The 25823-nt window shown below is 43.4% G+C and overlaps 2 protein-coding genes across 5 annotated transcripts in view; both read right to left on the reverse strand.

Moving 5' to 3' along the window:
- Positions 1-9143, reverse strand: part of TNNI3K (TNNI3 interacting kinase) — a 98347-nt gene extending 89204 nt beyond the window's left edge. For 2 of the 3 annotated variants that reach the window (XM_075759101.1, XM_075759100.1), the window contains exons 1-4: positions 9023-9131; positions 8260-8368; positions 2520-2605; positions 875-972 (exon numbers count right to left, since the gene is read on the reverse strand). In XM_075759101.1, coding sequence (XP_075615216.1) covers positions 875-972; positions 2520-2605; positions 8260-8368; positions 9023-9062 — 333 coding nt within the window. In that variant the 5' untranslated portion in view covers positions 9063-9131. Of the gene's footprint in view, positions 1-874; positions 973-2519; positions 2606-8259; positions 8369-9022 lie in introns of all 3 variants that reach the window. The other variant, XM_075759102.1, reaches the window with a different exon arrangement.
- Positions 9144-18598: 9455 nt separating this feature from the next.
- FPGT (fucose-1-phosphate guanylyltransferase) lies at positions 18599-23766 on the reverse strand. Of its 2 annotated transcripts, XM_075759103.1 has the most exons (4): positions 23589-23766; positions 23287-23454; positions 22302-22394; positions 18599-21496 (listed from the first exon to the last, which is right to left on the reverse strand). In XM_075759103.1, the coding sequence occupies exons 1-4, from the start codon at positions 23665-23667 to the stop codon at positions 20052-20054; spliced, it is 1785 nt and encodes a 594-aa protein (XP_075615218.1). In that variant the 5' UTR covers positions 23668-23766; the 3' UTR covers positions 18599-20051. The 2 variants fall into 2 exon arrangements, with proteins under 2 accessions (XP_075615218.1, XP_075615220.1); XM_075759105.1 differs by lacking the exon at positions 23287-23454.
- Between the last annotated feature and the right edge of the window lie 2057 nt (positions 23767-25823).

The raw sequence follows: 25823 nt of genomic DNA on the forward strand, positions 1-25823 counted from the left end.
GTAGCAGACCCCCACTATAGTGTCACTGGTCCCTGCCCTCCCTTTAATCCTGACCCATAAGCTCTCGGTCAGCTCCTCACCCAGCCCAAGGGGAGCTCCAGGTCCTCCAGCTGGTCAGTGACGTAGAGGTGACACCCCCTCCTTGTCTCCCCTGCCTGTCCTTCCTAAAGAGCCTGTACCCTTCCATCCCAACACTCCATAGGAGCCATCCCACCACGTCTCCATGATGCCAGTGAGGTCACAGCCCTGCAGGTGTCTGTCTCCAACTCCTCTGTTTGTTCCCCATGTTACATGCATTTCCCTAGGGGCATTCCAGTTGGGCCCTGATGAAGCTGACTGACTGGTTGGAGTGGCTGGAGTTCCTCTGTGCTGCACTTCAGGTGTTCTCCTGCTGACCTGTGATCCTTCTCCAGGCTCTGCACATCTATTGCTGGCGCTGGTATCAAACTGGTTGGAGTGGGATGGCTTGAGGTTCCCCTCCCCTGGCAATGTTAGTTTAAAGCCCTCTTCACCAGCTTGGCAAGCCCATGACCAAAGATGCCCTCCCCCTTCTCTGACAGATGGACCCCATCGGCCCCCAGCAGACCAGGTTTCTCAAAGCGAGTCCCACGGTCTAAGTAGCTGCACCCCTGACTGTGGCACCAGCCCTGTGACTGTTTGTTGACTCGCCAGATTTGATGGGCCCTTTCGTACCCCTTCCCTTTGATCGGGAGGACTGATGGAAAAACCACCTGTGCTCCAGAGTCCCTCACTGCCGCTCCCAGGGCTCTGTAATTGTCACCAGGAACAGCAACTAGAGTTCAACTAGATAGTTCAGACAAACAAGCTGCTCAGTTCTGATTTCTTTCAATCAATTCTATTCAAAATAATTTACCTTATAAGCTGCCAAGTGCAGAGCTGTAAATCCATTCCTTGTTAATCTGGAAGGGCGCAGTCCTTTTAGCATAAGAGTTCTAATATGTGATTTGTTACCTTTAGGATGAAAATTGGAAAAAAATATCATTTACAGAAAAGAGCGTGCAGATAGAGTAAGAAATTTCCGTGTGAGCTTAAAAGCAAAGAGAAATAGGTAGCTCATCTGCTGACCTGAGGCAAGCCATAAAATATATCTCGTGAAACCTCCAAATGGAGTTAGGCACCACCTCCTTATCCACTGGGACGGCTGCAGATCTGGCCACGTACTGGCTTACTGTTTGTTCACACTTTTATAAGGATTTGTTAAGGGTAGTTGAACTTAAAGAAGCAAACTCCTCTTTTAACATCCAGACCATGGTGCAAAGAACATAAACTAGCAGATGCTTCCAGAATCCCTGGTTTCTCAGACACTTAACTCCTTTGTCCTTTCGGAACGGAAGCACTGCTCTCCTTCTCTACACACACCATTGCAGGACAGTAGTTCTGAGGGATGTTAATGAATGTCAGCATGGGCAAGTAGCTTTACTGTTACCTTTCCGATGCACAGTGATGATCTAAAAAAATGTATCTGCCTTCTGAATACTTATGACAGTAATCAAGGACAATCTTGGATCTAATAGCTTCTCTGCCTCCTTCAAGTGTTCACATACTGCACCTAATTAATTAACAGTGTATGTTTTCTTAAACTTCCTCTCTGCAATCCCATCAATCGCTCTAATGTTACCAGGTACTGATGTCATCTTTGGATATGATTTTGCACTCTGAAATTCACAGTAAAGATCCACTCAGTTTTCAGTGGTGCAGGATCAGGTCCTCCTTCATGACAGCATCTAACTAAGATTGAGCAAATCGTTTATGCATGATATTAGTAAGTACTTTGCAGAGCTGAAGCCTTAGGGTAAAATTCGCTTTGCCTCTCTCAGCCAATTTCTGCTGAAAATCGTGTAACAAGTGCAAAGTGTGTGCAGTAACTAATGACTCATTATGTGGATAACAGAGCAGCAATGTGGATCAGACTGGAAAATTCCACCATTATTTATGAACACCCCAGAAGACATCTTGCACTCTTTTCTTGCGTACTCTGATTTGCTCTCTACAAGAATCCTAGCAGCTGATATTTTTCACTGAAGCATTTGAGTTCTTCTTTTAATCATCATGAAATAAAATACAGGTATTTTCATTATACTAGAAAAATAGATGTTGTATGTAAGGCAAAGAACTGCTAAAACTAGCTCCCTAGCCTGAAGTCTATGCCATGTACAGAAATGTAGAGCAATACTATATGATGAGTATGGGGCGATTAATTCATACATATAGCAAGTAATTTTGAATTAGTTGAACACCTGTAGTAAAACATCCTACATTATTAACCAAAACTTTTCTTGGACCGAAGAATCAGCTACAATGGGGTTCAGTCTAGCTTGATCCAGCCCCCTTGGCAATAGGGTTTGGAGTAATGCTTATAGATGCTTGTCCAACTGTCAACGAGGACAACACAGAAAGAAATTCACTGAAAATGTATTCTTCCTGACAGATATTAGACAGAACAAATCAGTAGTCATGTAAAGAAAATGTTTACAGAACATCATATTTCAAGTACATACCCCCACATACGCAGCATAAATGAAGAAGAGAGAGCCCATTTTCTGTGCGGTAATTTAAATTGACTTTGCAGAAGGCTTCATCAGAGCTGAAAAAAGAGATTTTACAGATGATTACTGTTTTTATACTTTAGTACAGTTTCTTTCATTTGTAAAAAAATTTAAAAAAGAAATCTCAACATAATTTTTTGAGACACAGGGCTAAATTTATACCAGTTTACACTCTGTAAATCTAGAAATACTTCACTGATATCAAGGGAGTAGTCCAGATGTATTGTTTTCTGAACAATCCTGCTGTTCAGTCATGGTATATACATTCTAAATTCAGCTAAATTAGACCAAAAAAAAGAGGAAAGTCTCTTTAGAAATATAAACAACCAATACAAAACCAATTTCTTTACTGATGCAATAATAACTAAGAAATATTTTTAAAATCTGTGCATTTGTTCTAAAACGATGAGCAGGACATGCACAGAACTAGAGGCAAAAAAGCTAAGTAAAAAGAATAACCAGAAAAAGCTTTTCAGAAAGTAAGCTTATGTTCCCCAAATGAGATCATAGAAACACTATACGTGGGTCAATACACGGAAACTTTTATACGGAAGCACATATACGGAAGGAAGGTAACCAAAGCTCAGACAAAATTTGGCAATGATTGAAGGAAAAATGTTTCTAAAGCATGTTGAGGAATGAAGTAGTCTTTGCAGCGGTGACATTTCTGGCTGCAGATTTGCGGTTCAAATGGCACACAAAGTCCAGAGCTGACCTGCGAGCGTCTGAGATCTGAGAGGAGAGGGGCTGGAGCGAGGCAGGGGCAAAGCCGCGCCGGGACGGGGCTCTCCCCTCGCTCAGAACACCCACTACTGCCGTCGCTTCACGGCATCAGGCGGAACGCGGACCCTGCAACTCTCAGCACACTGGTGCGATTTCGTAGCGCTGTTTTTCTGCTTTGGCTTATTGCACTGGAATGTGATAAATTAAACTAGAATTTTATAATAACTTATAGATCCTCATTTTCACTTCCCATTAACTTGTAGTCAAGTATTTCTGGTTTTGATATAAACAATTAAAATATTACAGTTTGTACTCACATCCTACTAAGGAAAGGCATGTTTGCACTTGAAATTCTCAGACGACTAAATGTCACTTACGTATTGTGACACTGACAAAATGAAGCTCAATTTAATGTTTAATTTTCTTCCCCATTTTTGGTACAGTGTTACATTTTTATATAGCTTGATGATTTCATAGTGCTTTCTAGGCCACACAAGGATGAAGTAATTATTATTAATACATTTCTAGGACCCATAAATAGGACCCGTACCAAGTCTGACTCACTAAAAGAGACATTCAGCATTTGTATTTGATGCTCTATTCTTTTTTAGAAAAAAAAAAAAAAAGTTACAACCTATGTAATTTTATAATTCATTAATTTCCATTCTCCTTTTCCTGTCACAGAACTCCGGTCAAAGCTCAAAAATAAAGTACTTCATGAAATAAAGCTAGAAAAGCTGGCAGTAAAGGGGATGGATAGTAACCTAAAGATGCTTCCCGTTTTACAAAGAAACATGAATGGTATCTTTGTATAAGATTGTGGACAATGTGACTGGACATCTTTATTTCGATAGTTAATGAACAATTATATTGTCAGAGCGAGGTAACCTCCCCGTAGCTAGAGCTATACGTACTGCCGGCTGTAGGTCCTACCTACACGTATGTTATAGCTTTGCTTGACAAACTCCCGCACGCCTCCAGTGTCACGTTTATTTTTTACACAGTGAAGAGAGCCTCTGAAAAGTGCGAAGGAAAACGATCACTCCATTTTTACTTACAGATTGTTAAATGATTGCCATACGTGAACATTTTAGCTTTTGTTGTCAAGTCTCACGGTTTTCCTTCAGCGCAGATTGGCTTGTTACTGCTCTGCCGAACGTCCTAAGTAATTACACTTGTTGAAAGTTACATACACATAGCAATTAATATTGTTGTGGAGAATGAGGATTTCAGTCAGTCAGTAGGAGTGTGGGTGTTTTTTCATTCAGTATCAGTATACCCGTGATCACTTAGATTTGTATATCTATAAATCCATCCCGAGTGAGCAGCACCGTCAAACATATTTAACACAGTTCCAATTAAAAATAAGGTTTTAATGCTTCTCTCTCCTTTTAAAAGAGAAACCTATGTGAAGCTCCCCTTAGCAAGATGACCTTTGTTAAGCAAGGTGACACTTAGGCCTTTTTCTTCAGTAGATGTTTCAATAATTTATTCTTTAAATAGAATTTAAAATGCGGAGAAAGCCAGAGACTGTTGCTTCTGTTCTCTTAGTTGTGTATCCTAAAAGAAATCCTGCCTGTTCAATGTGCGTTATCATTCTAACCCAGGTATAAAACCTGTGCTTTCATATTCTTTTTCTGAAGTGTGACAAAATTAATTTGGAAATGTTAAACCACTGCATTTTTCTGGGGTTTGTTTTGAAAGAAACCATTTTAACTTCCAGAAAGTTACTTTTCCAGTTTAGTGGAGTGTTTTGAGAGCTATTACAGCGCAGAGTGACAGAGTATAGCCCATGGAAGCTGGAGTCTGGACTCTGAGCGTGTTCTTTAGAGGTCAGGCTCCGGGACGGCACCTCTCTGTGCTGCGGCATCCAGCGCCACAGTCCCTGCGGCCACGGAGGGAGCGGGCAGACAGGACCGCGCATCCACGAATGCCCGTCCACGGAAGAAAACGGTGGTGTGAGTCTCAGGCGTACAAAGTATTGTGCTGGTAAGTAAATAATTTAGCGATTCTAGCTCAAATGAAAGGAAATTGTAATTAAATATTAAATATGTAAAAATTAAATATTTTCCTTCTGAGAAATTTTGACATTTTTTTTTCTCATGAAAACTAGCTTTTTGGAAAAATCTTCTTCTGTCAGAAACACCACTCTGATGGAAGCTCCGGACTGCCTGCTTTCAATATCGAGTGTTTTAGAATGTTCAGGAACAGTGCGCCATTTGAAAAGGATATGGGCCTGATAAAAATAGAATATACTATTTATTGATAAATGCAAAAAATGGACTTATTTTGCCAAAACTGTGTGCTTCAGCAGATTAATTCTTACATCAGTCTAGATTTTCATACGCGTTCCTTAGAAGATGGGTATCACGTGTTAAGGAAGCTCATTTCTTTATGTCCTAAACATAAACTGCTTCTGTATGGAGCGTTTTTTTCACACATTATAGTCACATTTACCTTGGTTTGGTGACAGCCCTTCATCTGCCACTTCCATTTTTCTAATATGGAAAACGTTTTGCTCAGTAAGAATAAAATCTCATTCTACAAATGTGTTTTATCTTCATGCAATTCTTCTCTGACATACTGTGATTAATGACAGCAATATCAGGCTCATCTATTCTTCAGGTTTTCCTTTAGGGGCAACTGAGGGGAAAAATAAACTCTATGTCCTGGGAAACAAGTCGTCTCAGTTAGTTAACTTGTCTTCGCTGTGCCGTGCCGGGTACGCACGGAGGTACAACTGAGCCCATGGATGCGCTGCCGTGACTGCGTGGGGGAGTGGATGGCTTTGTTTGAAGGATGAATTCTGCAAGTCTCAAAATCACAGAATATTATCGTGCTATACAGTCGTGTCTTCTGCTTCAATTTTTCTCTTTAGAATTACATGAAAAATTCATATTCCTAGCACTTAATGTGTGGCTAAGAATCCAGGTTTTACCATTTTAGCTATATCCTTAAATTTTCCTCTTCTCCCAGTTTGAATAATAATAAGTTTCAGTTTGTTTTCTTAATGATATTCAATTTTAATATAATTTGAGTACTTATAAACTGGTGAAATTTTAATGTTTTTGTAGGAAAATATTGCAAGGAAAGTTCTATATATTAAAAGCTGCGATTAAAAGGCCTATGCTGAAAATGAAAACTAGCTCAAATGACTACACTCAGGGCCCGGTTTTGCTAGGTGTCCTCCCAATTCCTTTCTGAAGACATAATGGCATGTTTTAGGGAAATGAAATTCTGACTTTTTATATTTAGGGCAGTGTTTTTAGGAACCGTTGCACTAGCAGCTCTGAGATATTGGAACAGAATAGGGACAGCTTTTATCCAAGGAGCGACAGGTGCCGCGCTACTTATAAATTTCCTCTTCGCTATTGCAGCTGTTGGGTTTTGTTCATGGCACTGGACGATTTACCCCTTGCCCTGTACATGCGTTCCCTGAGCGTAATGGGGATGCTGACAGCTCTTTCCTCTGCTCAGCTTTGTCACTGTTGTCCTATTTATGTCCCAAATCTTCCAGAGCAGGGACTTTAACAGCTGCTTATTTCATTTCCATCAGGCAAACTACCTTCTTTGCCTTACCTTCCAACAACCATCTGGTTTCTCAGTCCTAAATTTTTTAAATAAATGGATTTGTCTTAACAATGGGAAAAACCCTATCAATTCCTCTGCTACTTCAGAAGTCTTCCAAAAATAATCACTGCTGCTGTAGAGAAGTTGTTCATATAGTCAAGATGATTGATTTTTTTTACACAGGCCATATTTGGAATGTAGACAATCACAAAACCTGACTGATTTCATTACCCAGGGGTGAAGGCAGCTTTTGGAAATGAAATCATTGGCTATTTCCTCAAGCCTGACTAAAAAAAAAAAAATAAAAAAAAAATGCAGTGTAACCTGTATAACTAATTCCCACTCCTTCCATGGAAAAGACCACTGCTCCTTATCTAAGAAGAAGAGTTTGGCTGACATCTTGACATCTTGTCGAGACTTACATGGGACAGTAAGATAGACCGATAAGCTGAACTGCCAAAGCTCTGCTAATCTTGAAGTTAATTTTGTCTTTATTCCTATGCCTAATGCAGGAATTAAGCACTTTCACCATATACTCAGTTGTCTTGCTTATCTAGAATAAAGAGTACTTTGGCTGCAATTTGTTAAGGTAATTAGTTTTACTGATTTACTAAACATGCTTAAAATGAGGCAAGAAGGGAAGTACCTTACTGGATCACAGCCAAAGTGGCCAGCATATCGCAGCGAAAGCCCAATGTCATCTTTCACTTAACAGGCTCAAACAGTGATAATTATGCGAGCTGAAAGTGAGCACGATGAATAATTTATATGACCAGTTTGGCTTTTTTGAGCTTGTGATTTATTTCTGATTAGAATCCCCTGATTAGAATTTTTTCAAGTGGTTCTGATGTCGGAAATTATTTACCTGATCATTTTCTTAATTTATTCACAGTCAATGAGCTGGGTGTTTTCTGGATTTGCACTTTCAGATAACGAACATGTAAGTGTGTTACTTGGTTGGATGAACTTGGTCGTTAGCATGTGCTGTCCCGAGAAAGCAATTACAATCATGAATTTGAAATCCGCTTTCAGAAGTGCTTTTATGTTCATTTAAAATTTGTTACTTCAGCAACAGTCCTGTCCGAAGAAACACATTAGCAAAACTGAAAAGTACACATCAAAATTAGACATCCCATTAAAGCTAATTAACTTACAAAAGTATATAGGTGTTTGTTATAAAATATTGGCATTAGTAACTAACAGCCACTAATTTTGGTAGTATGCTGTGGGACTCTGGCCCAGAACTGTAATGACATATTCCCAAAAATAGACATTAAAGAACATGCATTCCGTACATGAGAAACTCCTTCCATGAGAAAACACCTGAAACTGAAAATGCTGTTTAATAGCAAATTCTCATTTGAAAGACATTAATAAGCAGATTTCCCGAATATTTTACCTAAAAACATGCTTCAGTTCTGTCAGCTCCTTTTCTTTGATTTGCAGGTCATCTTCTAATCGTTCTATGATTATAGCATATGATTCACTAACTTTCTTCTTCCATTCATCTAACAACAAAAAAACCCTGATTCATAAAACACTTCAAAACATGTAAAAGCCAGGAACTGAAATCATAATGTCCCAGTAACCAAAGCTCTTGATTTTTAAACATCCAATTGTACACAGTTTCATATTATTAAGGTATTATTAAAGTCATACTATTAAAGTATGACAGTTTAAAATATTACAGCTAGTAAACTGTTCTTGCTGCCACCAATATAGACACATATATACTGATTTCATAGACAACTAATACGTATGAATCCTTATCAGAAATACTTTTAACTTGAACAAGAGAAAACTTAAACCTTAGGTTGCATTTGTTAGCTCTTATTTCTTAAATCTTAGCATAGACACACAGCAGAAAGGTTGGAAGTTTAAAGGTTTTTCTAATGAAGTACGAGTTAAATCAACATAATAAGCTAAGTTATTATGATCTCACACAATTACCCAAAGAAATTTAGTTTACTAGCTTTCTGTCTTCTCTTACAGTCTGTATATGCGATTTGGATTAAGCCATTCTTCTTGTAAACCAAGAACAATACAATACCTTCTCCTTGAACTCAAGAGTAAATTAGCAATGAGTTATTTCCTGAAATATCATTTGCTTCTTGCAGATGGATGTATGGTATATTGCATTTAAAAAAAGCAACATTAATTACCAGTGCAAGTTTGGGTTGGTCTAGATTTATAATTTCCCATTTGTCCAATATATCTTCTTTGTTTCAGCAAAGTTCTTGCAGTAATATGATTCCTTGTTCAAGAGCAGTGACAGTCCTACTGAAAAATACTTTTGATAGTCTCTGGCTAAAAATAAACTCTGTGCCAAATGGAATGTCATGCAACAATGGCACGGAGCAAAACAGTCTGTGCTGTCAACTGTAAAAAAATAATAAAGGTACCTAATCAGCTTGCTTAAAAACCCACTGTCCATTTCAACGGGAACATTTGCTTTCATCTGTTGAATAGCTAAAACTGGTGGGAAGCAGGTAGTTTGGCAGCTTGCTACCAATTTTGGAGAGAAAAAGGATTTTAAGAAGCTGAATCCCAAGTGCACTTTGAGGATCCCCAAGGAGTGCCACGTGTCCCCAGTCTGGAGAGGCCAGAGATGATCTCAACTCGTATCGTTAAAATGCATCCTAACATAGGGGATGGCTTTGGAACATCTGGGTATTTTACGTAGGAAGTGCAAATGTCGTCACATCAGAGAGTACTGACTTTTTGAAGTTTGGTAATATTTGCACACGTTGTTATGCCAAGGAAGTCCCACAGAATTAGACTAGGAAACGAGGTGCCTGTCAGGAGTTTGGTATGTTTACTTCATGTCCTTCTGCGGGCACGTACAGAACCACCGCAGAGATTCACCCTCCACGCACCATCAGGCAGCAGCGGCTCAGCTGGCTAAACTGGCCGTCAGATGGCTGATGAAGGAGGTGGCCTGGAGGAAGCGGGGCTGGTCCCCACTTACAGACTTACAAAGAAGGGAGGAGACTCTTGAGGCCGTTTTGCTGCTGCTCCTGCCCCAGGTGGAACTTGCCCAGAGATGAACGAGGACACAATCAAGCTGCTTGGTTCGTATTCCAAGCAGAACATGTGCAAAACAGCTGAGGATCTACATAGATATGTAACAAAACCCCGTGTTCAATCTATTTTCCTGTTTATTGGTATTTTATCTCGGACCTAGTGTCACAGCAATGTAGTAAAAGCCCCATGATCTGCCTAGCTGGAAGGGTGAACTGAGCAAACTGGGCACTGTGCGTGCACATACCTGCAAACAAACCATGACAAAATTAATCTAGCCTGTGTGCACAGATGCATTTCCGTAAGAGTCCGTGCTTAAGAACTGTGAAGGATTGGTTAACAGCAAAATAACATTGCTTTTCACTCACACAAACTGAATCTCCTCAGTAATCTGGTTAGCACGGATCTGCTCATTTATTGTCTACCCTTTTCATATCCATTTCCCTGTATTTTCTACCAAATGGAACCACTTTACAAATGTTGTCCCAGCAAACTATGGGATTCATGCTGGGCTGTATGTGTTTCTTTTCCTCCTTTTATTTTTTTTCTTTTTTTTTTTTAAACTTATTTGGTATACATATACCTATATGTGTATAAATATATGCACATATATATTTATATATTTAAAGTGTGTTGATTGACCTTGGCAGCTGTTCTGCTTGTAAGTTCTTAGTTTTCTCAGTTAAGAATTTCAGGCAAGACAAGACATAAATATAATATACACATATAAAATCTTCAACATGCTGCATCCCCTTGTAAACAAACTTGCATTCCTATGATAGTTCCTGACACAGCACCAGCTCATCCATTTATTTGCACTGATTTACACATAAAACCAAGGTTGTATTTCAGAAGACTTTGAACTGCTTTGACAATATGCCCTGTGATATTCAACTAAATATTTGCAAAAAGGCACCAGCCTGGGAACTGATCCTCCACATCCAGTTGCCAAGCAACCGGAGGAGCTGGAAATGCAGCACCGGGCGGGTATCTCCTCTCCCACTGCTTTTATTAGCTCAGTGTTGTTTGTTTTTCTTCGCATGTCTAAAATGCAGCTGTGGCTGTGCAGCAAGGCGAGTGCTTTGGCCACCTCTCCCTCTTGCTGGACGCTGGGGTAAGCAGGCCTGCCGGGACACGTCCCCCTCGGCAGCCTGGACTACCTCAGGAACGCGGTCATGGCCGCGATGTGACTCGTTAGTGCAGGGGAGCTTTCCGAACGCTTTCTGACCCATTCACGCAGGAGACTGTTAATTGTACTAGGATTTTTACCTTCAAATAAGATCAATCAGCCTTTGTCTTCATAGCCTGTGTTTTTGGGAGCTGCTCTGAAAGAAGGGCCTGCAGTGGGACCAGCCCGGGGTTCCCGGCTCTGACACAGGGTGTCTCGGTGGCTGTCACAGCCGCCACGGCAGCGCAGCGCTTGTGCAAGCATTTGCACTCCCGCAGCATTTACACAGCCTCTGCTGCAGATATTGCTGAACTCAGTTCTATCAATCCTCAGGGATCTGAGGCTCGGCCTTCTCCTCCGTTCCACCACGTGCCCGCATGCAGCACTGCGTTACGCTCCGCTCCACGCCGCCTGCGCCGCCTGCATGGCGGCAGAGCAGCAAGGGAGCTGCGTGGGGGCCCATCGCCTGGAAGGACCCAGCCCTGGGGAGCGCTGGGCCTGCCCTCGCACCACCCACCCTCCAGCCGCCTCCCCTCACTGCATGGCAGCCCTCCGCGTTGCCTCGCCTCCAGGGACAAGGGCGACGCTGGGAGCACGGTGCGGGGCCCTTGCCCGCCCTCAGCAAACCTCGTCTGCAGCCGCTGCTGCGAAGGCCGCTCGCGGTGGTTCGGGGAGCTGCCGTGGAGAGCAGCTGGCAGGCAGGCAGGGACAGGACACCTCGCGTGGAGCCTTCACAGGGCACCGCCACAGGCAGCACATGCGTGTTTGATTTTTCACTTTTCCACTGTTGCATCACAGGATCTGGGTAGAAGCACTTCAGTTTTCACTGGAGTGATAATAAAACCAGTAATAATATTGTCCTTTTATGTAAGAGTCTTGAGATTTATGGAAGAAACCCTTACGATCCAGGCTGTAAAAACGTAACCTCTCCCCTCTGGGCCTGCTCAGCCTGGGCTAGCTGGAGGGAGAGCCGGGGTAGTGTGGAGTCGTCGATGGTACCCCGACCGTGGTGGGGGACCCGCCATGGCAGTGACTTAACTGCTCCACACACACGTGGACTTCAGAAGGACTTGGCTTCAGCCTGCTGTCACTTAGAGGCTTGGATGCACTGTACAGCCAAACTGGATAGGTAAAAATCATGGGATAGTCTGAAACAGGCCTGTGGTAGCTCCTCGGCCCAGGGAGCCCCCCTTTTCTGTCTGGCTTGGTGCTGCAGCTCCCGCTGTCTCTGGGGGAAATCCCAGGGTGGTTGTCAGTGCTCAGCGAGGGGCTGTGCCAGCCCCACATGGCACAGGCAGCGCCAGCCCCGCACAACCCGGGCAGCGCCAGCCCCACATGCCATGGGCAGTGCCTGCCCCACACGCCACGGGCTGTGCCAGCCCCATATAGCACAGGCAGCGCCAGCCCCACACGCCACGGGCTGTGCCAGCCCCACACGCCACGGGCTGTGCCAGCCCCATATGGCACAGGCAACGCCAGCCCCACACGCCACGGGCTGTGCCAGCCCCACACGCCACAGGCAGCACCTCTGTCCCACTCCCTCAGCTGATGCGGTGCTGCCTGCAGGGAGGAAAGGAGGGAAATGACCTTCAACAGCTAAAGGAGAAGCGAGGCGAGGTGAGGCGAAGCAAAGAGCATGAAGGTGAGGTGAAGAGTGGTGAGGTGAGGCGTGCAGAGGCGAGGCACGAGAGCACTGAGGCGAGGTGCTGTAAGCTGAGGAGAGGCAGCGCGAGCAGAGGCGAGGCACAGAGCAGCCAGGCGAGATACATGGTGGCATGGTATGAGGCAAGTCACAGAGCAGGGAGGCGAGGAGCGGTGAGACAACGTGAGCTGAGGGGAGGCCTGGTGAGACGGTGAGGTGAGGTGTGTTGAGATGGCATGAGGCAAGGTGCAGCGCAATGAGGCACGGTGACGGGAGGAGAGGTGCTGAGCAGCAAGGGGGGCACGGTGATGGGAGGAGAGGTGAGGCTCCCATACTGTGACTGTGACCAGAGGTGGGATCCAGCAGCTCCAAGGGCAGTTATTAGCTTAGTGGAAAATCGCTCGAAGACGAGGGACGCTCTGGCAGAGGTGAGGTGGGGGGTGATGACTCACGGCAGGGAGTGAAATGCCAGGGAAAAAAAATCTGGAGTTGACAAAACAGGTTTTGGCACTCCTTGTGGCCTGAAGAACAAGACTTTGCTTCCATTCAGACCAAGCAAACAGGACCAGGACAGACTCCAAAGCCCAAGAAATTGTTCTGGTCACTTCTGCACAGGAAATGCATTTTAATACAACAGCCTTATCAAGCAAGAGCATTAAACTTCTGGGACAAGATAGAGATAAAATTATTTGCTTTAAAAGAAATAAATGCCTTGCATATTTTTTATATTCTAGTACCATCTACTTTATGGAAATACATCAAAAAGAAGTCATCAGTTTCTACACCATATTTTATTCCTTCTTTGCAAACATTTGTGTAGGTGAAGATGCATTCGTATGGACGCTCTGGGAAGAGCACTGGGAACTGCAGCACGGGAGGATAACCCGGTCAGTCGGCGAAGTCAATGCAACAGCTTTGTTCACCATGAAAACTCCTTTCAGGTGAATTCTTGAAACATTCACACCATAGGGTATGTGAAGCAGTTGCAGAATAATGGAAACTAAGGGGGGAGGGGAAGACAAAAATTAATAATAATTGCAGAGCCTGTTTGCAGATCGTTTGCAAACAGAGAAGAGAGGGATACAAGTAGCACTAAAATGTCAAAAGCAACATTTTTCAGTGAGTAAAGACTTCAGATCTAATGTTTACAGAATACTGAGCTGTACAAATTTATTTGATTAATTTTTTAGAATTTTTTATTGCAGTTTTATGTTTGGAACGTGCAGCTGTCATGTCCAATCTTACAAGAGAAACGTGAAAAATTCTTTTCCCATTTCTGGTTTTAAATGTCCTTCACCAGGAGCCTTTAATCAGAACATATCCATATCTATCATTTGCTTTGAGAATCTGTAAGTTGCTCCTATACATTTCAATGTCATTCTGGTGACATTCAGATATGTCACAGGATGTTAAAAGAAAATGCATTTTTATGAAAATAAAGTACAAGGAACTCTGCAGCCCATATAATGAAATGTGTTTACAATGGCTTCTCTGTGGCAGTGGATTAAAAGAAATGTACAGAAGAATAGTACTGCTATTTTTGTTCTCACAGTAGTACAGTGGCATTTGCACGGGGATTAATCTTCCACATGTGCGGAGAGGAGAAAATGAAGCTGTTGCATCAGAGATTTAGGAACGAGAGGAGGCTGGAACTGCTGAGCTCCAGTACAGACAAACTCCCCATCCAAGTCAAGAACGTTTCTATGCAGATCCCAGTGACTGTCGGAGCTTACTCTCGCCAGTTCCCCAAATCCTTCTGGCACAGATACCTTTCAGCTGCTCATTTTTATGTCAGCCGCCTTCCCTTGTGTTCTTTTTTGAGAGCCCAATTTCTCAGATTTCAATTTCCTGCCTAAAAGGTTACTGAAATAATCCTCCTCTCAATTTTTGCAGTGTAATATATACAGTATGGCTAAATCTCTGTTCATTACAGCATGCTCTCAAAGCATTCAGGGAAATCGTTAAGATGATGTTCATTATGAGCCCTATTATTACACTACACAGCAAAACTAATTAAATAAAGAAAGCTGACATGAATAAAATCATTAAACACTCATCTTGGCTTTATCTGAGACTGTACCAGCCTCAGTTGCATTTCAGGAGCCAGGCAATGATCTAGAGGCCCGTATGGAAACTGCATCCATCTAGGAAGCTGTAAGCCTTAACCAAAATCACACTCCCGAGGTTCAACAGATGCCTCCTGTTCTTAGAAAGTCCTTCCTGCCTGACATTTTCAGCCTTGCATCCTTTAGTACTCAGACAGGAGGAAAATCATGGCCCAGGATGCCACGATGGTCTCGTTTTCAGAATCGGACACCAGAAACCAGCAACCCTGTTATTACTATTATCTTGCTGTTAAATTTTACCGTCTGGCCTTGCACGGGTCTCTCAGTTTCCTTGGGACAAGTTTATCCCAGCTGGTTGCATAAGAAAATTGTTGTCATCTACCTTAACAGCCGATTGGGGAAAAGAAAGATAGCTAAAGTTGTAAAATGCAATACGGATAAATCATATACACATATCATATACATCCACCTCAGATTATTGTAGTAAGTGTCCAGTCTGAAGTCCTTTTGATTTTAATAAGATCTGATCACACTACAAGGTAGCCCTTGTTGTAAGGACTAGAATTTGTTATAGCTAAAACATGTGCACACTTCATAAATAGCTGCAATACATGCACTAAAGAATTACCTCATGCCTAAATACAGTATTTTTCAGATGATACATTCAAGGATACATACAAATACTCATCTGTCTATCTCTCTCTCCTCCCTTCTTTTGACAGAAATACTGTTGTGTTAACTCGAAAATGACGTTACATCCACTACAGACTGACTGTTCTCTGTGCTACTGCTTCCGTGCTCCGCCGCCGCGGTGCTTGCGGTGCCTGCTGGCCCCCTGCTCGCCCCCAGGGCTGCGCAGCAAGGTGCAGGGGGGTAGTGAGGGGTCGGCAGGCATCGGCAGGGTGACGGCACTCGCTGTCGGGGTACTCAGTGGGAGCTCTGCCGCTCCTGCTCTGCAGAGATTCCCATCCCTGCTGGGCTCTAGAAACCTTTGCTCCATCAGCATGCTGCCAGGGGCAAAATCCTGGCCCCTGCTTACACCAAAAGCAAAACTCCCAGTGACTTCAGTCAAACAGGGCATTCATTCCAGGTTTTCAGATTTTATTCTGAAGCTGATACAGGAAAATCAGCAAACCTAGCTACTTTCTGTAGCTTGACAGGGTGGAGCCATTTAAAACTCACAAAGAGCCTGCAGAAAAATATGCCTTGCCTACCTTTCAGCAAAATTCAAAGTGCAATGAATGTGTATTTTAATTTTTAAATTCCACCAGCCCTTGACAGATGGATGCTTGGATTGCCAATACCATTATCAATCTTCATGCGCTAACATTCTCTGTGACACAGTCCATTTTCTCTGAGTATTTCCATAAACTTTCTAATCTTGCACTTCACAATGATAATTTTATTGATAGTAAGAAAGACCACAAAGGATTATGGATGCATTAGAAACTTAATGGGCAAGCATGCGCTTCCTGTGGCTCAATGGAAATTAGTGGAAGCTTATACATAAAAGTGTTTATTCCTAAGTGTGGAGTCCAAGAAAGAACTTACAGAATGTGTGTGTGAACACAGAAGCACAGAATGGTTTGGGTTGGAAGGGACCTTAAAGATCATCTAGTTCCAACCCCTTGCTGCGGGGGTTGCACACATATAACCCTATATGATACATAAACATATGGAAAAGAATTAACAGAGCTATGTATTAAATATGTTTTGTAATGTTTGCCATAAAAATTTTACATTAAACTTGATTGTAGTTTAAAAATGAAAAATAGTACAAATCCAGATATTTCAATACCTGCTGACATTACCTATGGCTAATACTGACCGAAATCTGCTTTCTAAAATTTGAGACAAAAATACTTAAGGGAAAGCATGGAGTGGCATAAAGACTTAAAGCAGTCTAATGTTTCTTACCTAGTAAATCAAATCTACACTTATTCCATTACAACAGATTTTTACATTTTTTTTATTAAGTTCTTTGCCTCAAGATCTAAATACTTTTTTTCCTAACAGGGCAATTCCTCGACAGGCCGCTAAGAACTGTTACATGAGACTGGACGTTATGCGCTTCACAGGTTTGCAAAAAAAGGTATCTTAGGCCTTTATTCAAAGGTTAAGAGAATATTCCTAGCTCCTCACTGAAGTGTTCAGCCACAAGCCTTTCAACTCAGACACGTATTTTAAGAGCTAGAAATGAAGCAGCGTCTGACCACACATTTCACGTGTTTAATCACAGACACCATTTGTTTCAGCAATAGCTTCACGGGGTGTGCTCTGCAAAGCAGATGATGAAAACCTGTCGTGTTTTGGGGCATCTTTTGCGCAGCACCCACAGTACAGCCACGCGCTCCGGGGCTGCGCCCACAGAATACTTTCAGCAAGCCTTTACGAAGTTCTCCGCATTGAGGTCCTCGCCAGCAGGACTAAGCGCAGCGGAAGCGCGATTGCCCTCGGTGAGACAGACACAGCTGAGCTTCCCGCAGTTATCTGTGAATTGTGTAACCTGAGGTTTTTATGAGCGTTTGCTCTTTGCACGTGCTCCCAAAGAGCACCCACCACGAGCCCGAGCATGGGTTCACCGTCAGCCCTGCGGCTGTGCAGGTTAAGGGATTACCAGTGGAGATTACCGCCCTGTCACGTCCACACCGTCACTCTCCAGCACAGCACGTCAGAATGACAGAGTTTTTGTATAACGCTTACTTAGTAACTCGGATCATTCCGACCCGGGGCAAGGTTAAGGGACAGCAGCAATGGGCAGCACATCCCAGAGGGCAACACCTTCTGCAGGGGTGCGAGTAGCTGCTGCTTACCTGCCCTGCTGCAGCTGGGCCAGCACGTCTCAGCAGTGCCGGGCAGCACAGGAGCACAGCAGGAAGGGAACTGTGAGCGCAGCACTGAGAAGTACCTTTACCTTTCCTCGGGCACTTGTACAGACGGAGCCCGAGGCAGCCTGCTGACGACCAGGATTGCACTCCTCTTCTTTTTCTTGGAAGGAACACCGCTTCCAAGACCATAGCAGCTGCTACTTGATCAGCTCTACCTCAATAAAAGCTGTATGCTTTTCTTCATTCTTTTTTCCCAGTACTCATGTGTCAGAAGCAAATCCATTTCCTATTTATATCCAGATTGCTTTCAGTAATGAAATCAGTACATGGTCCTTACAAAATTTAGAATAAATGCAACTGTAACAGTTAAAGTGAATAATCATGTTAAAAGAATGCAACTTCATTTTACTGTTACAAAACATCCAGAACACTTGTCTAGCAGTAAAGCAATCATAAGGGAAGGCTTTTCAGACAGTTTGGTCTCCCATTGAAGATGCAAAGTCTATGTCAAACATTTGTTTTTCCCAAAATCTTTTGTATATTCAACAATAGATTAATAGATTATGCAAATAGGATGATATAAAAAACACAGTTTCGTGACTATTTCACTTTGTGACTATGCATTTGTCTTGGACCTTAGTGTTCTCTGATCTACTGCTGTTTCCAACCTTAAACTAGTATTTTATAATGACTTTTAAAACTTCTATTTGCTCAGAAATTCTCCTTATTCCTTTGAAGTCAACCTCAGCAATTCCCCACCTCCCTGTCTAGCTCCTTTGTACTTCTTCTTGCTCAGAAGAGATCCTCTGGAAAAATACTATGTCTCTTGAAAGGCTTCTTTATCAACGAGGAGGAAACTTGGTGAAGGTTAAGCCAGCTCGGATAATGTTCAGGAAATACTAACTACTACCTTGTAGATGGCACAAGAACGATGCTATTAGGAATTCAGTCAGTAGGGAGATAAACACTGTTATAACGAAACATTAAATAAAACATGAAAACCCACAGACAAATGCAGGAGAAAAAGATGCATTATGTTTGCAGTCAAATTACACTGATAAAACGCACAGCACATTCTTAAAAATAGCATGAAATTGAAAAATTAAAAATGTGGTCATTAGAGAAGCAAAATTAAAAATAAATTATTTGAGGTATCTGCATATAAACATAGTGTGAACAAGCTTTTTTCCACCTTGTAGCACTGAAGTATATACTGATAGTTTACGTAACGAGCTGTTGAAAACACAGAGGATCACAGAACTGGGTAGGCTTGCACGCTCTCCGTGCACAGCACCTTTGCCTAAGACAGAGTACAGGGCCAGAGGGAGCACTGGCATGACCTACTACGGCACTCCCTGTATTTGTAAAAAAGCGGCGCGGGGAACAGAGAAAAGTACATTTCAAGTTGTACACATAAAAAAGGCACCTTCCTTTTTGGTCAGGCCAGAACAGAAAGTATAAAAAGCATACTTGTCTATTTGGAGCTGGATCTTTGACAACTAAGCTGGAAACAAGAGGACATCTTCTTTCATAAAGGGTGGAGAAGAGGAAGACAGACTAGACACTGCGTGTTCTCTGAAGGCGTGCCTTGTGGTACCGCTCCCGACAGCTAACCTCTCTGTTTCTGCTCCACTGGTCTGCATGAGGATTAAGCATCGCCCCAAGGACACTGACAGTTCAGTTTAGAGAAATACAAAGTGTGGGTTTTCATGGGGCACATATCAGTAAATCTGTGGATCACAAAAAGTTGGTAGCTGCCCAGTCAAACTACCAGCTTCCAAATGACTAACATTAAAAAAACCCTCAAACAATCAGTAGGTCTTGATGCTGGGTTTTGACCCCAATATTATTAGCCACAAGAGAAAGAATGATCTCTTGTGCAAATCTTTTTCCTCTGATGAAAAACAAGAAAGTATAAAAAAATTATGAAATAAAAACAAATATATAGAGAAAATTATTAATGCTTAAGACAGGATGTCTTGGTTTAAAAAATACTTTTAATAAATTTATCTCTACCTATTTGAAACACTACTGTAAAAAGGCAGCATGAAAAGAGAGAAATGTTAAGTTATTGCTATATCATTCCATGTTGCTGGAGCTAATGTTCTACTTTGAAAAACTTTTAAAGCAGTTTTCAGTCAAATTACTAATTAATTTGTTCTGTATCATATTCGTACTGACAAAGACTCCACAACATAATAATATGCACCCCAAGGAAAGTCACCAATTAGTGTTTTCAGAGATCTGAAATATTTCATTACTACTTTCATCAAAAGAGTAGTTTATGTGCATTTGCTGCATTATTAATGTTATGCTACAACAACATTGTTAATGCAATTTCATTATTTCTACTTCAATGAAATCAGAGAAAAGATCTGTGTACTTTTTTCTTACGATTTTTACAAGCTGGGAAGTAACCAATCATCCACAAATGAAAACAAGAAATTTGTTCAAGTACTGTTCCTTCTACAAATCAGACTTCTCTTTTGGTCTTTGCAGATGGATGTCGTCATAAATTTGCTTCCTAAACTTCAACATGTCTCCTACATCTTTGTAGGTGAGCATTTCTTCAACAGACAAGAGCTTAAAGCCATTCAATTTAAAAGCCGACATGTGCTGCACAGAATTTAACATTTTTAATGACATTCTAACCGATTCACTTAAAGTAGAGCAAACAGGGAAAATCCTGGCAGTCCACAACCCCAAACGTGTGTTCTCACTGGAGAAGAGCTGGTCGGAAACCTTTACTCCCCAGAGGTCCAAGCATTCTAGTAAGCTGACTCCAAAGAACTGAAGTGAATGTATATCTGACAACAGTTTCACGCTCTTTTTCAAGTTGTCGTCTACACTAAACACCATACTTACGTATTTTACTTGATCGTTAATTTTTATACTTAATGAACTCAGGAAACAGTTTGAAGGTATGTCTACTTTCAAATTTATGTACGCTCCACTAACGATGCTGCTCTTCCCTACTGAGACTTCAGGTCCAATTCTAGAGTACTCAATAACAGATCCAGGTCCTACAAAACATCCAGGCTCGAGGATGCTTTGAATGACACTTGCCGATTGACCCAAGGTCTTGGCTTTGTCGGAAAAGCTGCTAAAAGCCACAGACAGTAAGTCAAGCTCAAATTTCAGGTTGCTATCAGATGTAAAATGAAACAAATACTCTTGAGTAGTTCCAATGTGATAGAACTTGGAGTTGTTTAAGACTATAACATGAAGCGTAGTTCCTTTCAGAAGAGAGTATAGCTTCTGCCGTACTTCTACTAACCGTGATTCCTCTTCTGTGACGTTACTCGTATTTTTTGTGTAATCTTCAGTGGCTCTGGGTCCCAGGGCCTGGAGGAAGTCACCATATGCATCTATTTCACAGCAAAGAGTTCCCATCTGCTTATAAAATGTCAGTAGTTGTTTTGCAATGCTATGATCCATGTAAAATATACTGTCTGTATACACACACTCCATTTCTGAGTCACTGGAGTCTCCGGAGGAACTTAGCTGAGAACAATTCCCTCTTACGCATACTGCGCCACACTGGCGCATCGTCTCAATATCAGGCTTGTGCAGGAAATGATGGCAAGATGTGTACTCGAGTCCTCCTTTTCCTGAAAAACTGGACGGATCTAAAACAAACACTCCGTGAGTGGTCCCAACTGTCAAATCTGAAGGATGAGCTAACGCAGTAAACCCAGGTTTATCAAATGCGACAGTTTCTGTACCTCCAGTGCTGTAGAGTTCTATGTCATCGGAACACGTAACGAGAATTCCTGGTTTCATGTGACTGGGGAAATCAATGTACATGGCGAGCTTCAGTTCCAACATCTGGTAAACGGGATCGCCAAAAGGTAAAGCTGTGAAAATCTTTCCCAGGGCACTTGCATTTGGTAAACGTTGACTGTAACCACCTTGAAGAAAAAGACATTTTTAATCATACAGAGACATTATACGGAAGCAAGCAAAAACTAACCTATACAGCTATTTTAAATATACACAAAGGTATTAAAAAACTCCAAAACACAACAAAAACCCAACTTGGTAATATACTAAGTATTCCTCAAAAAATGTAAAAAAATCATCAATTATTCTTCTTCAAACATTTCTCAAAGCAGGTATGACCTTATATCCAAAATTTAGCATGCCTTAAATAGCTTATATTAAAATTGTCATTTATTTCATTACCTTTAGTTTGCTTCAGAGGTGGAGCATGGACCACTTGTCTGTAACGAAAGTGAAGCAAGCAAATGATGCCTGCTTTTCGCTTGAAAAAAAGGAGGGCCCCCGCCAGGAATGTCAAATCGGAGAGAAGTCAAACAAGCAGTGGTTTGGTGAGCCGACTTGTTATTACCTGGTTTCTTTCTCTCCACAAAACTGATGCCCCTTTTGGAAGTATTCCGACTACATGGATAAGAAGGCAAGTATTCAGTCTGCCTGTGGCCATGACCCCGAGGGGGACATGTTCCTCCAATGGGGACTTCAGATACTCTGAATTATGCTTCTTTCTCCATTGTGTGATCAAACAACTTTAGTGCCGAGAAGAAATGCTTAAGTGGCAGTAAGTATCAATCTAAATTCAAATGATCAGATGAGATCCATTTGGGATTACTTTTCTGAGGGAAATGCGTTTCAGAACTCTCCTCTGCCATCATATTATTTTCAGAAAAATAAAAAAGGCATATAATTTTAGAGTGTGAAACGAAAACCAGAATTTACCAGAATGAATTAGCAGCACAATAAAAGAAGTCCATTTGTCACCATACAGATCTTCCAAGCACCGAAGAACGTGAAGTGTTGATCCACCATTTCCTAAAGAAAAAATACATTAGTGTCTGCTGAAACCAGTAACATGTGCACTGACATGTGAAGCACACGGGGCTCTAGTGCTGTGGAAGGGTGATCAGTAAGCATGTCTTAAATGCTGCCTTCTGCTGTAGAAAGGAAGTTGTCACTGATTTTTAAAAAGTCCTTATGACTGCAGAGATGATCTTTTAAACAAACCGAGTGTCGGAGGGTACATGGATACCCATCTGAAATTTCCCTAACCAGTTCTGACAGCACAGTCTTTCTACTGCGTCGTAGTTGATACAATCATGCAAAGATGATGGACAGTAACTCTGGAAGCCTTGTGCACTCAGAGGGAAGGGCACCTTGAGCAGACAGCTCTTGGGAAAATACCGCGTTGCCTTCCCAGCCATTCTCCGAACGGCCCCAGCACCTGCAGCATGTCCTCCCTCAGCAGCCCATAACTGACCCTAAAAACTAGCTCCAGTAGGAAACAAGTCACACAAAAGTCCACTAACGACTTGGGACAGGCGCTGGAAAGTACTTCTGACCTCTACAACATGGAAATGAGGAAAAACGTTTGGGTATGAGGAAATGGTTTGGGATATTCTGATGTGCTCCTGCAATACAACGGCTAGGTTTCTGAAAGTGAATCTCTGCCCATTATTCTACTCTGCAGACTGAAATTACTTTCTTCATCAAAGCGAAGAGGAATTAAGAATTACAGAAGATATTACGGACAGTCAGACCACTTGTAGGATTTTGCTGCGGGCCGGGTTCGCTGTGGCCAGCGGGGCGGGAGGAGAGGCCCGCCCGGGCCCCCCCCGCTCTGAGCCGCCGCGGAGCTGACACCGCCTGGGCCTGGAGAACTGCTCTTGCCCGCGGGAGCCGGGGAAAGCCGGACGCGGGTGCCCACCGATTTTCGGTCCAGGTGGATCCACAAAAACATGGTACCGCACGCCCAGCGGCAGCTCCTTTCTGCTCAGCTTCTCCGCCAGCTGCTGCCGGTAGGCCAGCGCCTGCTCCGCGTCGGCGGCCGTCACCGCCACGACGTCCCAGAACTCGCCGGGCCGGGCGGCCTTCCCTGTCGGCAGAGCGGGCTCCGCGTCAGGCGCGGCGGAACAACCGAGGCCCGGGGCCGAACGCGGCTCGGCTCGGCTGGGCCGGCTCCCCGCCGCCGCCCCCCCCCCCCCCCGCGCCCGCCCGGGGCCGCCCCACCTCTGAGCGCCGCGAACCGCGCCAGCCGCCGGCCCGTGGCCTCCCGCCGCGCCGCGCTCCGCTCGTCCGCCGCCGGCATGGCCGCTCCGTGGTGCCGGGCCGGGCCCCAGCGCTGCCGTGCCGCAACCGCGGCGAGAGGCGGATCTGCAGCGCCCGACCCGGAAGAGCCGGGCGGGGACCCGGGGCGGGGCCGCCGGTACCTGGGTCGGTCCCGCGGCGCTGGCGCTGAGCTGGGCCGTCGGGGCAGGGCCGGGCCGGACGGAGGGGGGTGGCCGCCTGCCCCGCAGCGGACGGGAGCCTCGCCTGCGGCCGCTCTCGGGGCCGGGCCTGCCCGCAGGCCTACGAGGTGCCCCGCTCCTGGCCTCGGCCTGCGCTGCCGTGCCGGGCCCCTGCGGGGCTGGAGGGAGAGGGGCGCGGGTGGATGAAGGCCTTGTCAAGGCCCTTTCTGCCCTGCCGCCTCGCTCGCTCGCTCGCTCTCGGGTCTTTTTTTTGGTTTTTTTTGGTTTTTTTTTTTTTTAAATAGTACCTGTTCACTAAATTCTCGGGTCTAAAGGTGTTGCCAGTGGCGTTTTTCCCGGCAGGAAAATACGGCGCTTCCACCGGCCTTCCTGGCTTGGTCTGCCGCGGCCCTTGGGCTGATTAACGTGGATGAGGATTTTTAAGAAAATAATTTTCTTTCCCATTCTTTTGAGTTATACAACTTGTGGAAGATATGTTCATACGTACGGGCTCAAATTTGGGAAGGCTTCGCTGCCTCAGAAGGCAGGTCCCGTTTTGAGTGCAGAATCCGAAGGGTTGGATGGGTGTCCCCGGGCTGACGCCTTTCGCCATTCCTAGGAATGGATTGTCGTTTTAAGGATTAGCTTACATCTCTGTGGCAGTCACAGGAGGGAGTAGGATGAGTTAGGTGGTTTGGTCATGTAATTAGGAACGGAATCCTAATTGCACGTGAACTAGTCCACTTAAGTCTTGCTTGTCTGCACCCGCCCTGTTTGCATTTGCTGTGGCACCCCCCAGCCGTACCGGGCGTGCGCTTGAGAGCACTGAGCTGAGCAGGGTTTGGGTTTGGTGAATTGATCCTACAAGGACTAACTGCAGGCTCTTTTATTGTGTGTAATTATCTGTTACCTACAGTATTCACACAGCTGAAAGTTCTTCCCGCTGCAGTTTTTTTGCCCTGGATATTGTGCTTTTTGATCTGTGGACTTCATCTGTCTTCCTGAATTCAGAGTCTGCTGAGACTACAGATACCAAATACAAACAGATGAAAATGAAAGGAGGGTTTGTCTTGATAAGATCTCATTATACATAAATCTTACAATAAAAAGTAGCTGTAAAAGCCACTATAGGAGCTACTGAAAAAAAGAATTTAGCAAGTTAAAAAAAAGTTTTAAAATCCAGTTTTTCATGATTGTAAACCGCTGACACAGAAGATTAAAGCAAAAAAAAGATGAATACTTCACTGCTGCTATCAGTTTGAGACTTTTCTGTGATGCACGTGATAACAGCCTTAATCAGAGTAATGTACACCGCAGAGATCTGCTTGATCCTTCCTTATGTTCTCACCTCACTCTAGTAAGGAACGCCGTCTGTTTTGTTGGAACTATACTTTTGCCCCTTTCTTTTGCATTGAGTTTTCATTGTTGACAACAACTCTCTTGACCTCAACGAGGAAAAGTTCCAGCTGTAAAGATGTAAGGTCTCATTACAATTGGTGAGGATTCACTGCTTTTTACAGGGCTTTTTAATACTCTCTTGCCCGTTCTTCCCTTCAGGCTAATGTAGCGTTAGTGATGAATCCTATCGATCAATTGACTCTGTTTCCTGAGCCCAATTAAAAACCACATCACCCTGATCGCATTAAAAAGTGCTCTAGACATGAAGCAAATGTTTTCTATTTTAAGTCAGAAGAGCGAGTGATTCTTAACAGAGCCAGGAGCCCTCACATACTAACTAGCAGGTTTTCCTGTGTCCCGTCCCATGTGAGTAATTTATTTGCCAAGGGAGAATCCCTAGCTTTCTCAGTTGGAAAAAACAAACTGAAGTTGGGAAATCTTTTTGGTGTGGTATGGTAGATCCCCCCCTTACAGATTGTGCTTTTCTTAATCTATGGCTTGTGTGTCTTAAGGCATTGTATAGAATAAATACAGCTTGGGAGAGGTGTCTTTAATAACTCATATATTTTGCTAAACAGTGACACAGTTTTCACAATGTGATTAAAAATACATGCTAATT

Source organism: Balearica regulorum, chromosome 8 (assembly GCF_011004875.1).
Source record: "Balearica regulorum gibbericeps isolate bBalReg1 chromosome 8, bBalReg1.pri, whole genome shotgun sequence".
NCBI classification, from domain to species: domain Eukaryota; kingdom Metazoa; phylum Chordata; class Aves; order Gruiformes; family Gruidae; genus Balearica; species Balearica regulorum.

Excerpts from the sequence above, each read along its gene's own strand:
- FPGT (XM_075759103.1), bottom strand. The coding sequence starts at position 23,667 with ATGCCGGCGGCGGACGAGCGGAGCGCGGCGCGGCGGGAGGCCACGGGC. Across the intron at positions 23,455-23,588 it reads GCGGTTCGCGGCGCTCAGAG|GGAAGGCCGCCCGGCCCGGC; the intron begins GTGGGGCGGCCC and ends CTCTGCCGACAG. Across the intron at positions 21,497-22,301 it reads TGTGCTGCTAATTCATTCTG|GTGGTTACAGTCAACGTTTA; the intron begins GTAAATTCTGGT and ends TTTTTCTTCAAG.